Source organism: Argopecten irradians, chromosome 14 (assembly GCF_041381155.1).
Source record: "Argopecten irradians isolate NY chromosome 14, Ai_NY, whole genome shotgun sequence".
NCBI classification, from domain to species: domain Eukaryota; kingdom Metazoa; phylum Mollusca; class Bivalvia; order Pectinida; family Pectinidae; genus Argopecten; species Argopecten irradians.
The window spans coordinates 10,912,003-10,927,660 of record NC_091147.1 but is presented as its reverse complement, the minus strand read 5'-3'; the positions used below and the strand labels follow the sequence as shown (position 1 = coordinate 10,927,660).

At 34.8% G+C, this 15,658-nt stretch overlaps 1 protein-coding gene across 4 annotated transcripts; it reads left to right on the top strand.

The window, feature by feature from the left end:
- The first annotated feature begins 3,700 nt into the window (after positions 1-3,700).
- On the top strand, positions 3,701-15,608 carry LOC138307238 (monocarboxylate transporter 5-like). Of its 4 annotated transcripts, none has more exons than XM_069247879.1 (8): positions 3,702-4,286; positions 6,404-6,450; positions 7,576-7,669; positions 8,787-8,930; positions 9,622-9,768; positions 10,175-11,185; positions 12,420-13,155; positions 14,707-15,608. In XM_069247879.1, exons 3-7 carry the CDS (start codon positions 7,603-7,605, stop codon positions 12,581-12,583), a joined length of 1,533 nt encoding a protein of 510 aa, XP_069103980.1. In that variant the 5' UTR covers positions 3,702-4,286; positions 6,404-6,450; positions 7,576-7,602; the 3' UTR covers positions 12,584-13,155; positions 14,707-15,608. The 4 variants fall into 4 exon arrangements, with proteins under 4 accessions (XP_069103981.1, XP_069103980.1, XP_069103978.1 ...); XM_069247877.1 differs by having other exon boundaries at positions 12,420-13,213; XM_069247880.1 differs by lacking the exon at positions 6,404-6,450 and having other exon boundaries at positions 3,701-4,286; positions 12,420-13,213.
- The last annotated feature ends 50 nt before the right edge of the window (positions 15,609-15,658 follow it).

Here is a 15,658-nt window from a genome sequence, read left to right as displayed (position 1 = left end):
TTCAAAAAAGAAAGGTTCACGAATAAAATATTACACAAGGCGTTAGAAAAAAAATTGTGTTAACATGAACACAACATCTACCGAAATCACTGCATAAAGAGATGCAGCTCTACTTGTTGTTCTCTTGTAATGGTTAATATACACAACCTGTTCTAATTAATAGAAATCTGTTTCAAGGACTTTTTAGACCCTATAATGTGAGTATTGATACATTAAATGGTCATGTATGTCCAATGAATGTACATATACCAGGTTTATAGTTGGTGCTGCGACCTTTGTGAAAGCAATATTTTACACGTGTTTTTGTTTTCTTTGATATTCTATAATTACCTAGAAGTTTAAATGAATCTAATTCTTGTATTAGAGTATAATGTTTAATATTTTGAACCTGTTACCTGAATAATATCGTTTATGATTTGAAAAGGTCAGATTTACTCCTTTTGTCCCTCGATAAACAAATGTTACACGTACCAGCTGTTGTTCGGTAATAAACCCAAGCTCCACTTTATATAGCTCCTGTCTGATTAACACCTTAGTTGAAATACAAATGTTGTTTATTTCTTGTTTGAGTTTATCTCGGGTCCCAAATCACGTTTAACATTATATTCAACGTAAAACGTCCCCGATACCTTACATACCTTCCCTTACGCCGCTCTCGGAGCGATCAATAAGACTCCGGTGATTAGTAACTGAGTCATTTAAAGTCTTTCTCCTGTCCATTGGATACACAACTTATTAAGCCAGAAGCACATTAATTATCGTTTGTGTCTCTCTACTACTCGACATACCAACGAATGAAAATTATCAATGAGTTGGAAAAAAAATGAAATATTTTTAAATCCATTGCCAATATCATAATTAAGTTATCAATTTGATGTACATTAATTGTTTTAACATCGTTTAGCAACACGAACAAAATATGAGTGGGTTTACTTTTGCCATCCATTTTCTGTCGAATTACCAAAATCCTACTGTTCCATGCATTTTGGACTTATGATTGACATTGGGAAGTGTCCATTAGAAGATTTCGAGCTGTACATTTTGTATGCTGGGGAAATAATCTACCAAGTTGACAAATATACTTTTACAATTTTGTTTCCGACTTTGTAAAAACACAATTGTAGCTATCCTGTTTACGCCTCTACCGGTGAAGCTATGTAGAATATATATTAGTTGTAGCTAAATCAGAACGTCGCTCTCGAGTTCCTAGCATAAACAATATATATTAATGATAATTGTTTTGCGAAGTCTTGCACCACTTAAGAGTTTAATTATGCATATGTTGGTTAATCATTTTTGATATCACTAAATTCAATAAATATTCGTATAATACTAGACTTTAACGAGATGATAAATAATTAATATGCAACTAAAATGTGCATGATAAATATAAGTGTCTGCTAAAGTCTACAGATTGCAGACATTATGTCCCAAATAAGTCACTGATATCAACTGCTATCAAAGAGAGAACACTAGCGCAATGGAAAGCTTTTGAGGGTGACATTAAAATGTCTTTATGAGTTACTAGATGAGAGCATTGTGATATACGTTTTAGCTCTTGCTCTATTCTAGTAGATGGTGCGGCCAGACTCAAAATCAACTTGTTATTGCTGGTATATTACAAGTACATTTTGTAAATGCATATTTATTGTTTTACTTTAAATCTTTTTGTTTTTACAATTTAATCTTATATAACACTATTTAACAGATTTGCCGTCGTTACAATTCATATCTGAAAAACAGTTTTACAAATACAGTTATATTATGCAGCTATACGTTATTTGAACTAATACAGGGTGTCCCAATTGACAGATTGATCATACAGGGTGTCCAAAAAAACATGTCCCGAGTTTGACGCTTTATAAAAAAAGGTTTTGATAGACGGAGGAATTTGATCTATATACCATTAGAAAGGTAGTGATCTGTTCTGTACAACGATATATAACAACCCAGACAAATATCTTTTTGTTAATACTTACATTGAAAATCGAGATAAAGTTATACTTCGCTATTTTTGCGATTTGTTCAGGAAATCAATAACTTTTTAGTTAAAGAAAGTGCGCGAGGTGTCCGCCCTTCTTTTCGATGACATGATGAATTCTGACCCTGAAATTCCTCACCACCTCACAATTTTGTAAATTTGCTTCCTGAAGATGGACAGCATATCTGGGTGACATTTTCAAAACATTTCATTTACTAAAGTAGGGGATTTCCCAACCGCATTGTAGATTTTAATAACTTCAGTCTGAATCTTCATGGTGCTAGAAAGTCATCAAAATGTGACATCATCGATAATGTCATCATTTCTATTATGACGTCATCACACATGATGGCAATGTAATCTGTATATTTTTACCCAATTTAGTTAAATTTTGATACTCCTGCTTTCCAAATTATTTTAAATTTCCAAAAAAAGTTTAGTATTGCAAAATTTATTACCCGTCTATGTCGGGACATGTTTTTTGGGACACCCTGTATGAACAGTACATTAGCTATAATTTAATAATGAACCGTTATCGTAAAATAAGAGATATATATATATAAATTTGATTGTACATAGAGATTTCAGTGTGTTGTGTTTATGTATAATTTGTCGTATGATTCCATCATAGGTTAAGTCAGTACTGTAAATAGATTCCGCGGTTTCATACAGGGATTGGATTTCGCTTTTACATGTATGTAAACCATGGTTGTTTAAAACAATTACTTTAAGAACACATTCTATGGGGCGTGTTAGACACTCGCGCAACTTTTTATTCATATTTCATGCAATGTAATCGTCATTTGAAAATGACGTAATTATTCAATAAAAGTAGGTCATAAGTGCGAATAGCTTGCGCAGTTGAACAGCCAACGGTGACTCTTCACATAAGGTAGAATTATTCATCCGATACCACAAAAAAGTTCAATATTTTAGTTTTAAATAAACATGAAAAACAAAATACCTTTCAGTAATAATTTTATTTTGTCAGATCACATATTTAAATGTGTATTTAATTTTAGTAAAAGTTAATATATAGCGTAATTACATAAAGTATTTGTACTCGGCTATATGTTTGAACTCGCGCGGTGACCGTTGTGCAGAACGCGTACGGCGAAGCTGACGCACGCTTTTTACAGTCAATGTTTACAGTCAAGGACGTATATGAGAGTCTCACTTAATAATCCTTGTTACAGTTTACCGAAATGTCAAAAAACGGTGTTCAAGTCGCTCAATGTGTTTCATATTGTCGTCTGATTTGACGATATTTGATCCTTTAAAGCCCTGTGATAACCTACGGTAGACTCATCGATATACGGAACAACTTCACTTGTGTTCAATGATACGATGTATTTGTGGTGACGCGTTACTGTCAATAAATGGATTACTGGCGGTCCATGTTTTATAATACACATATGCAGTTATGGCTAACAAATTCGGCTAGAATTTGCGTATAGTGAACGAGCCTAGCAACTCAAAATAAAAAAATACATATCCATAACGTCTTTTACGACGATTTAACTTCCCAATGGAAACCTTCTAAATTCTACTTTCCATGTATTGTTAGCAATTGCATACCGCCAGCAAAATACGCCATAGCTAATCGCACTAAAAAATAAGTCTGTTTACAGTATAATATTTATCACATCAATAACTGCCAAACGGTAGATTCTACATACCACAGCCTTGATTAAATGCGCAGATAACAATCAAGTACGGATTTACGGTCGTCAACAGATGTCAGCTTATATCATAAACCTCGGGCACAGATCAAAACACCAATATTTATATTTAAAAGCTTTCGATATTATATTAATATTAATATTGATACTGTGCATAAATTGTGGAATTGGTTGCTGTCCTTCCCCTGTGATCCAAACGGATATACAAGCTACAATATAAATGTGTGTATTGAGCTCCTACGTCTACACCAATGTATATTGCAGAGTAGATTTGTGGATACAGAATTGTTGGGTTCGGCCTGAGTAAAACACATTGTCCGCACGCGCTGTGGTTTGTATAGTGTATGTGTGTATACTTGAAGCTGGTACGTGTGTATTAAACAATTCTCAGGGGGAATACCAAAGTAGTAGCATAGTCCAGAAGTTCTAACGTCCGTTAGTGGTTTGTTCTGATCAACTGGCGACAATACATATGTAACACTGAGAGTCATCTAGTGTTGACACTGTGAATATTGTTGTTTTGATAAGGAAACAAAGTTGAAAATTCATTCCCAATCTGGCTGAGGATGTTAACGAACCGTACATTGGCTATCCAATATTGAGTGTCTAATAAATCAATATCTGTGAGTATGACCTAATTAATTACCAGCGAGAAACTTGTACACGTAATTTAATGCAGTTTTGTTATCGATCTCCTTGCTTGCCTAATTATGTACATGATTGTATTAATAAATCACTTAATAAGACAGAAATTGATTAATTAATTAATACTTGATTACGCAAGCGAAGATAGATCGACAGATATAAATGTAATTTCTTTTATATCCGAATTAAAATTAATGTGTCAAGTCTCCATGTGCATTTCTTTTATGGAAATGTTAGGATTAAAGATACATTTTATATCTTAGACTAATTTCTGCTTTTTAAATGACATGCAATTGATCATTTCTAGTCTACGAATTATCAACTTTAATTTCCACATACATTTACATGCAGTTATACATATTTGTTTACTTTACCACAGCGCTAGTTATCTTAAGTCAGCACATATAGGACCAAGGTTGATGACACGGCATGTATTGATCAGGATATCGTCACCGCGACAACAGGATGTAGTCGGTTAATGATAACCCTACAAGGGTCCACATATGCATACCGTACTGTTTTAGATGGTTGTACTTTGTATATACAGGATCTCATATGAGTGTTTATTTCATATCTTATTTAGCGAGTGTAAGTTGTTTTTTTATTATTTTTATCAGCCATGTCGAGCACAAATTAAAACTTCGGAAGGAGTTCCATAAAGTCTTATATGAAATTAAAGCAAAATTATATCAGCATAAATTTCGAATCTCAATCGAGACAAAATGCCCAGGAGGGCTGAAAACGTTAGCGACGAAATACTTTTGTCATGAAGGTTATTTTTTTGTAAAGTACAGCGTATGCATATATCTATCGGCGGAGGATTTGTTTGTTGGCGACCGAAATAACATTTTCAATAAGGCTGATAAAGACAGTGATTTAAGCGAGTAGAGTTACGGTGTAATCTTGATAAATTGTCGAACAAACTAATTTATAACGCATTGGTTCAAATAAAGGTTTTTCAATCTTACCTATTTTCATTTTACGGATTCATTCATATTCATTTCTTACCTATATCAACCGTTTTCTCATTTTCACACGCATACATGATCTGAGCTGGAAGCGTTCCTTTCATGGTGCGCAAAAACGACAACATGCAGAAGAAAATGAGATGTAGATCAGCAGAGATAGAAATCATATGTTATTTTATCACCCCATACAATCCAATAACTAAACCTTTTCATATATTACCCCAGAATAGCGTATGTGATGCAATATCCGTAATACTCGATTGATGAATTGAGGTTATGTGTGAATTTCGTTTAAAAAAAATTCAACGTGAATTCTATATGTCTCCAGCGGAGGCATGTATAAATTTGGCCAAATTGCGCATCGTTTGATAAAAACATGAAATATACTAATAACATTTAAATAAAAATAATTGAATATGGACTTGATTGTATCCCAAGAAAGACAAAGTGTGATAGGCCATTCTGATATTTGATAAAGGAAATGTTATGCAACTAATGAAGTGAAAACATGTTTTGCCCAATGCATGGTTCAGATGTAATTGGCAAAAACAGTATTACAAGGCTAAACGATGCTATACATTCTGATGTATTTATAATCTCGTGCATAATCGTAAACAAGGTAATCATGCGCTTTTGAAAAGTAAGCATATCCCACCTTTTAATGGTATCCGTGTCAAATGTAGATAGGTACAGTACCCGGTAGATTTCAGCAAAGTTACAATTTTAATTGAGAATTTGACGCAACAGCGCATTCACAAGGCATACAGCTACACCTATCAAAATTAACACTAGAATTCAATATATGTGACCTATTTGTGTGTGAAATGTATTCACAAATTTAACTCCTCGCCATTAATGCAAACTAAGTATAACCGTTAAATCGTTAAGCATACCCTATAGCTTACAATGAGTTGTGACGGGTAGTATCTATTGTTGATTGGTTATTTAGCGTCATATTAAAGCCAGGGTCATTTAAGGACGTCCTCCCGTGTGTGCGGTGAGCAGTGTGTGTGAAGTAACACATCTGTGTGAATATAACCTATAAGACTTCTGTGACACCTTGTTTTATTCCCGCCATTTGTTGTCACTTTCCTGGACAAGTGGTATCCTAACGTTACTATTTACAGACAGTGATATGCTCGCCATGCCTACCCATGCCGCCTGTCGCTCAAAAGTAAGTCACTTCATTTTACTATCATTCTAAAACTTCCGTATAATCTCTTGATTGTATAGGAAAAAAGGGTTTTCTATGGTTTATTCTCAAATTGCAATCTGACTGTCATGACGTCATTGTTGTGAAGATGTGTGTACTTGTACAATGGAACACGAAAGAGTATATTCATCATTTCTTTCTTATTAAATAATGTTGCTTGCGTAAGTGCATATTACACGTCTTGTGCACACTGAATTTCGGTAGAAATAAATAAGTTTGAATTTTGTTCTTAATCGCGATTCCACAATAACCTTGAGATCCTATCTCTATCTTTATGTAATAGTTTTTCATGCGTTGCATCATTTATCGATTTCGATATCAGCTTACGCATGTCTGCAATAAAGATGTCTTCGCTAGGTTGTGTACATTGTAAATTGTAAAGTGTGGCCACGTTCCAGAAGCTTTGGTTACAAGCTACACTTAAAGTACCAAGAGAATAATATTGATTAATGTCAGTGATAATAAAATGCAAATTTACTGAAGATTAAGTATGTCATTATTCATTTTGAACAGAAGCGATCTAACGGGTTAGGCAAAAAGGGTATACATATGATACAGAAAATAGTGACAGAGCGCTTCTACGAAAGGGAAGTCGTTGTTAATTACGTGATTTGGAATGTTTGTGTTTATGTAAATAATGTGATTGACATGCAAACCTTGGCCAACTTCAACACTCATTACCAAGTTTTATCTTATTTATTTTAATGATATCTAATGCAATTCTCATTCTCTGTAGTGGTTATAATTCATTGACTTTAGAACATAGTTTATCTAGCAATCATGTCTCTGAGGTGAGTATGTGGGTCTGTAGACCGACGTTGTTTTAGCAAACCCAACACTATGACCTGAGGTTGAACCCTTGCGAAAAACTAGAACACACGTGTACTTCTGAAACCTGAGATCATTTACATTGTGATCTTTCGAGTAGCCTTCTTGTAATCTGTACTCTTGTTTTCGACCTGCATTATAACAAGCCTTTACTATATATATATATTGTCTGCCCTGTTATTTTACGATTGCTGTTTTCCATGTGGTAATTACTTTTAACTTTCATCGTAACGTTTTGTCTTTGTTTGACAAATACAGATATAGTCACCACACCAAGGTCACATTATGACGATTGAAGTGAGTCGTGGATCCGCCCCTATTGACAGGGGGTGGGCATGGGTTGTCATGGTTGGTAAGTGCCGTTTCTTATAATGTGACAGTAGCAATTAGTTTAAGGTTTATTATAAACAAATGAATGGAATGCAATTGAATCTTGCGTGACAGGCCCCTGAGTAGCGGCCAATTCCAAATCCAAAAATAAGTATCAAAATATAAAGTTTCTGATTAGATATTATTTTCATCTAATATGTAAATTGTATTATTTGGAAATAAATAGTTTGTTTATTGCAGTAGATGTTTGATTAATTGACAAAGTTGAATCATCGCGCGATTTACTATATTTTTAGCGGCTTCACGCTTTAAAATCCACTTCTTGCACAGAACGCATCAGGGGACCAACTTTTACCATGGCTCATTTTATTCAGTGTTGTAAAATACAATTTTATCCCTGTTCTCAAAAAGTGGTTCTCCGATGAGCTCCTGCTGAAAAAAAGTGATTGATAAAGTATTTTAATTCAATATTATCAAGACTGCGTATGAATTGATCGATATCAGAACAGAATAAAATCAATTAAAAGATTACTATACTAGTCAGAGAGGCTAGGGAACAATTCATGCCAATTTGTATACATGTAAAATGTGTTTGGGTAGAAAGGCCCTGTTTTCTTCAATTCCCTTTTAATGGTTATGGTTACTTAAATGTTAAAATATGCTATGTTAAGAGATTCACTTCAACAAAAGATTTTAGAGAAAAACCTCTGACCTACGCTCAGTATTGATACCTGCCAAAAATGTGTTTCGGAATTACAACGCAGAGGTGGCTAGAGAAGGCTCTGATATCAAATTCACCCCTTTTTGTAAGTGTTGAAATTGAAACGTAGCATTACACTAGTGTTACAACGAGACACATACTAGTCATTATGCCACCTTTAATGATCAGAACATACTTTATTTTTACTGTATATCTGTTATTTTACGTGGTTCAAGATGTTTGCGATTTTATAATTTAATTTTCATGAGCTGGCGTTCAGGGTTTATACGATTCAACCATTGCAAATATTTTTGGGATCTTATCAATGTCTCGCGAAATCGCGAAAATAACCCCCCCCGCAAAAAATAAACAACAATGGTATAGTTGATAAGATGTTTACCGAGTAAACCCTAAGTATTGATTGTCTCTCGTTTTTCAGCGGTAATGCTATCGACGTTTCTCGAAATGGGATTATACAAATCATTTGGTATATTTTTTGTGGAGTACATTGAGAGATTTGGGTCCAGTGCTACAATGACGTCAGTGATATCTGGTATATACCTGGCGGGATACAGCGTGTTTGGTAAGGTTTATATGGTAGTGATCCTTCCTCTGTTAATCTGTATAATACAAAATCAGAGTATTTTCTGTACATTTATAAATTATATTCGTCCACAAAAAGCTCGTTATATGCATAAGGCAAAAAAAAAATATGTCTGTTTAGGATCATATTGGCAAAAATAGGGTCGGTAGGTCGGGATTTTTATCCTTTTTTTTAAAAGTGTCTTTCACTCTATAATAATGGCCGGAACAGTCTGAGATCGAAATCCCGACTTTTTTTTTTGCGTAGAAAACTGGGTCGGGAGTTAAAAATTAGGGTTGGTCGGATAACCCTAAACAGACATATGTCTAAAAAACACACGATGTCAACATCAACCTATTATGACTTAATAGAAATGATGGAGAACAGTCATGCAGTATTTACCGTGTGCCCAATCAAATATAAATGGATTTGTACATTGTGGGATGACTAGTACTGGCACTTATTTCAGTACGGCGAATAGAATTGTAAAAAAGCAAATCAAAAGAAATAAGATTGCATACGATAATACGTCAGTACTGACCAGAAGGAAACGAACAGATGTAACACTGATAGGACAGAATGGGATGGGAAATAAGGGTCGGTAGTCTGTGTCGTAACCCGGCTTGTATTTAAAATTTTGAAGAAGCTGTCGTCATTCCTTGTTGTAACTCCATTGTATATGTATTTATAGCGTTGATTATGATAACGTTTGGCCTGGGACGGATCAGTTGTCGACAGTCTGTGATGGTTGGTGGGGTGTCCCTTGCTCTCGGTTACCTACTGTCAAGTCTCGCTACCTCCATAGAAATCGTGATTCTGGCGCAAGGAATATTCACTGGTAAGGTCAATACAGGTTCTCCAGAACGTTTGTTATTATTTCAACGTTTCGATTAAGAACAATACCTGATATGGATTTACAGTTTATTCGTTCGCCCAGACTAGTTAAACGTTAAACATATTTATATCCAAGCATACGTGGAAGGTAAGTTGTCACTTTTCTGCTCCTGATCAATTCGGCAGCTGGAAACTTGATAATCTGCTTTTCCATTTACAATCTCAGTAAACATAATTGGTCTCTACGCATAGCTACAAACGCGACCAACATAGTATTTTTTAACTTAACATTTTAATTTGGCATTGTTGTGAAGGTACAATGCATACGTTGTCACTGACCATGAAAAAATAGGATACACATTAGTCTGCTTTGGATATTACAATAATTAAACTTCTTTTTTTTATTTCAGCCATTGGATCTGCCTTTATACACGGCCCGAGCATCGTCATACTCAGCAAATATTTCGACAAAAGAAGAGGACTATCGAACGCTCTTGCTATTTCATTCGGAAGTTTAGGCGGTCTGGTATTACCTATACTTTTTCATGAATTAGTAGAAATATATAATCTTAATGGCGCCTTGATGATAACATCAAGTATCATATTAAATTGTACCTTTGCTGGTACATTGATGAGGCCTATAGACCAATATAAGACACTAAATAAAGAATTATTACTTGATGGAACTAAGAACTGTCACGACCAGGAAAAAAATAAGAAGGTGCGAAATGTAGAAATTAAAGCAGTAACACACAACTCAGAGAAGACTGTAGAGTGTGGTGTTTCTACGGAGAAAATAACATCAAAAACGAATATCAATGCATTTTCCGGAAGTTGTATTAGTTTAACACATATACCAGAATCTTCAATTAGTTGTGACGTTACGCATGATGCTACTGCTGATGACGTAGATGAATCAAATTGTGCAACGAAATGTGGAATTCTGTCGCAGATTTTTGATTGTACTCTTTTCAAAAACTCTATGTTTTTGATTCTATTAATTGGGGGCTGCCTTGGCCAGGTTGAATGTGCCCTCGCTCACATTTTCATTCCTCCATACGCTAAAGACCGAGGTGTGCCCGATAGCCAAATCCCTCTGATTGCAGGTTGTGTGGGGATAGCTGAGGTCATAGGAAGATGTCTGGTTAGCCTGCTAGCCGATGCTCAGTTTATAGAAAGACATGTCCTCATGTCCGTATCGTTAATCATTACGGGGATTGTCACACAATTCGTGCACCTGTATGATAATATGTGGAAACTCGTGATGTTCGCTTCTCTATATGGAGTATTCAGTGGCGTTTTGATAGCGCTATACTCCCCGGTATGTGTTGACCTGCTAGGAGCCGACCGTATGAGGAAAGCCTATGGTATATCTAGTAGTTGTGTGGGAATAGTGATAGGAGCATCATCTCCGTTATTCGGTACGTATTAAATAGCAATTTCACAATATTCGTTGTTGTGAACAGAACATACTTTTGTTAGCCAAGTGTATTTACACCCTTTAAAGACATGTACCGTTTTAAATACTGATTTGGTGTGCTATTTTTTATAATAATTGTGCATAATTACTCAATATAGCCATTGCTTAATTGATACTTTAAAATTACAGTGATTAGTTGTATGTTTAACACATAAATTGTTTATAAACGTACAAAAACACAAATCATAGTTTGGGGCATCGTCAGAGACCCACGGGTGATCGCACTACACTACGCTACACTTATCACCCATGGGCAAACTCCAGGTAAAATCGTCGTAGGTAATTTATATCCATGAAGAATTTAATTGGTTCCAGTACAATTTTGCGATGGGATTTCATCCAATCATAGTAAGGGTTATGTACAGTATACGGCAGCACAACAAAGTTGACCAACACTTGCACCTGGCGAATGTTTGGGTACACGATACTGTGAGCGCACGAGCGGTGTATACACGTGTGTTTATTGGTCAGGTAAATTATGAACAAAAGCGTTGTTAGCTTCGTTCATAGCAGTATAGGACTTTATTAGGTATTTCTGTAATAATATTATACTTTATTATGGCAGAAATAGCTATTTTAATTTAAATGTAGTCTTAATGTTATTACATGTAGGTATAATGTAATAATTAGGGCACACGTATGTTGTAGCTTAACGTCACAGAGCCAACACCGCCTTGACCTACATTGTAACCAAACACAGCTGGTTAACACTCACCGTGGTCAACAACTGCATTCTACCCTTGGTGTCATACTTCCACACTCACCATACTGCCATACCTTTATGTGGTCATAAGATATAGTTTTGGAAGATAGAGATCTGTATGATTTGTCCTTGATCGTTTTTATACAAAACTCACATGTTATTTATGGGCGCCGCCATTTTCTGTTTATCTCTAAGCTAATAAACCAGCCTTCATTCTGAAGAGTTCCGAATTATATATCGAGTATACTAACTGGTCAGTTCTAGTGTATGAATTAGCATATTTTACGACGATTTTAGGAGGAGTTTGCCCACGGGTGATAAATGTAGCGTAGTGTAGTGCGATCACCCGTGGGTCTCCGACGATGAGTTTGGGGTATCTTGTTCATGATTGTTTCCGTTAATCAATACTGACATCTTTTTATATGTTTCTTCTATCTGACCTATTCCTTCCACCATTTTGTGAACACTGCAGGTTTTATACGGGATTTGACGGGTTCCTATGTTCTATCATTCCACGTGATGGGGAGCTGTGCTATGATTGGTGGAGGGGTATTGCTGTTACTGCCGTGTGCAAAACGATATGAAGAACGGAAGTTGGCCAAGAATAAAATACCTCAAAACACGCCTTTGATATAGATGTAATTTTATAACTTTGAATAGGATTAAATCAAAGATCCGTCAAAGGGCTATGAATGGTAAACGTTTGAGCGCTTTTTGGCCCCCAAATCTATCAAATTTTCAAATCTGTTATGTAGAGATTAAATTGTTGAATATCAAATATCAAGTACATCTTTGATGAAATAGATATTATAGTTATCTATCATTCCAGCTGCAGTTGCTATGGTAACCATCCTAAATATGCAATAATTATGCAGGTTTTTCATTTCAAAACGATAGAGCGTATCCTTGAACAAACGTTAATTAAATGATAAAGAAAAAATAAATAAATAGGCAAACAATGACAAAATTGTCATATTTTGTTCATTTATGGTATTTCGACTGCGAAATAAGAAAATGTTTATTCCTATCAAATCAGGGATGGACTAAATATTTCAAATACAACAATTTCATTTCTTAATAATTGATTTTAAAAACTCGATGGACTTGGGGACCTAAAAGGGTCAAAACCATACATAGTCCTTTTTGTAAACTATAAAATTACATGTTTTATTCGTTTCATGAATTAAATTCACGTGGTATGCTTTAATGTCTTGTCTTAAGAATATTATTGTAATGTCATATTTGTCCTTTATTATTTATTTAAAGGTGCTAATATGTCAATTTTGTTGCTTGCATTGACTGATGAAGAAAGTTAATCTCGTGCAAATGAAGTGAACTGCGAAGCAGTTCATGTAACATTTGCACGAGATTAACTTTCTTCATCAGTCAATGCAAGCAACAAAATTGATAATCAATCCTTATATTTACGTTAACCAATTTAAATATCCCGCTTTTGAAAAAAATCAAATTATATGTATTCGGTATAAGATTATTATACAATTTGCAACATTGTACCAGTTATCGTACATGTATGTACAGCTACGGAACAGCCGCCAGTCAGTTCTTTTCGTCATCAAGGCAACATAAAATGTAGTTTCCGAAAATAACTTCATTCTTTGCGCGTTGTTACAATTCAAAACGGCGATTTTGAAATATTGTTTTCATGTACAGGAATTAATGGCTTAAATTGTATCATAAAAACATGATCATGTAGCTTCAAATAAAAAAATACTGCGCAGTACTTAGCAGTGCAGTCAACGTGTAATCCGGTTGCTCGATTTAGCAGGGGTCCGGTTTTGAAGAAATGATAATTGTGGTGAAAATGCTGAATAGTTGGTATCTAAACATAATCAAATCTTTTAAAAATCAATTGCGATTGTTATAGAATGTACCTGAATGTTGTATTTCCGTCTGGTAATTGTTTGTAGCTGGCAGTTAAATGTTTATTAACTAAACCTGTTGTGAAATCCAACCCCTGTGTCTATAGGTATGCGATGCAGTCCAAGAACCATGCTTCAGGGGCTCAATAAAACGTGTTAAAATGTGGGATTTAGTCGCAGATCACTGGAAGACTTGTGTGTTATTCTTGAAATGTGATAACTTCTCTGTCAACTGGAGTTTTAGGATTAAAATTCTGTATAAAGTAAGTAGAGAAACATTGATTTGAAATGTTGGTGGTTTCCAACGACCCTCGAATGCCGTGGGTTTTGACACTCGCAGAATCGTTTCGTTAGGCTTATGTCACTGAAATCAGCCTGTTTGGTATTTGAGCGTATTTTTATGGAATCTATCGTTTCTAAGCTTACATGTATGTCACCGTTTCACATATAGATCTATATATTGTACACATTATCCTAACTATTTGCGTTCGATTATGCCTACTTCGATGAGTGATGAACATCGCTGCGCTCAGTAGCCTATGTTCAGCATTTTCCGGGGCTTGAGCCTAAGTCATCGTTTCTTCAAAATACGTGTAAAATATCTGTAATATCATATTACTACAATTTCTAATATCACGTTATCAAACATTTCTGTCTGTGTTTCTAAATGTACAGCGATAGGCCACATCCCAGAAAGTTCATTCAAAACTGAAGCGGCGTAAAACTAGGTTAAAATGTAAACAATGTCAAAATGTATTCTCACGCCGGTCAGAGGTCAGCGCGTGACCAAGCATCTTCATTGGGAAATGAAGTGATCGGAGTTTACTAGTTTCATTGAGGCGGAGCGAAGTATTATTGTAATGTATTATTTATTTAAAGGTGTTAATATTAGAAGTCTTTTGTTCCTCCCCTGTATTTAACTATAAGTGAAAAAGCCATATTGACAGCTATTTATGATGTGTGAAGTATACTTGAGATGTTAGTTGAGGTATTCGTTGTATTGAAATATACATTTTACAAGCAATTCATTCTCAGTATGCCAATCATTTAATTTCTCAAGCAATATTCCTAATACAATTTAACAACCATATTTGTATTGGTGGGGTAGAGCGTGGTATTTGCTGTTGTCTTCTTAGTGTAATGGTAGTGTATGGATATGCCAGTCAGATAGAATAGCATTAATACAATATATGTACATATCAATATAATTATGCCTCATAATTACTAATATAAAGTACCAATTAGGCATTTCGCTAACCATGGTACAGATATGGTGTATAATACCGCGTTTAGATTAATTAGTCATTTGTATCTTTAAAACGATAACATAGAGTTAGATATCATTGCCCTGAGATAATATCAAACTTGATAATTTTATCTCAACATGGTGCCATGCTGACAACTGATTATCCTCGAAATTCCAGTGGTTATTATCACTGTCTTTATATGGTGCTTTGATGTACATCTAAGGAATTGAATAACGCTGATTGTTTGGCTTTGAATTTTGGCGTTGCTTTCTGTCATATGTAAAGGAAAACAGGTCTGTGATTGTTCGGGCTTTTGTCTCCTCAGCAGCCTTCATTTTTACTATGACATAGTGCAAATCAATGGATATCGTGACAGTGATATTAAACCATGTAGTATAGGTGATGACCACTGAATGTTCCCATTGATACATTTTCTATGAAGTATTGATCTCATCAGGTTTGAATTAGTTACACGTGTTCAAACTGCAGGAATATATTGTTTTGTTTTGTATTATTAAAATATTCTGAATAAAAGTATTGTTTTTAGTTGTAATTATGTAAGTTTGTAAAAAAAAAACTGTATG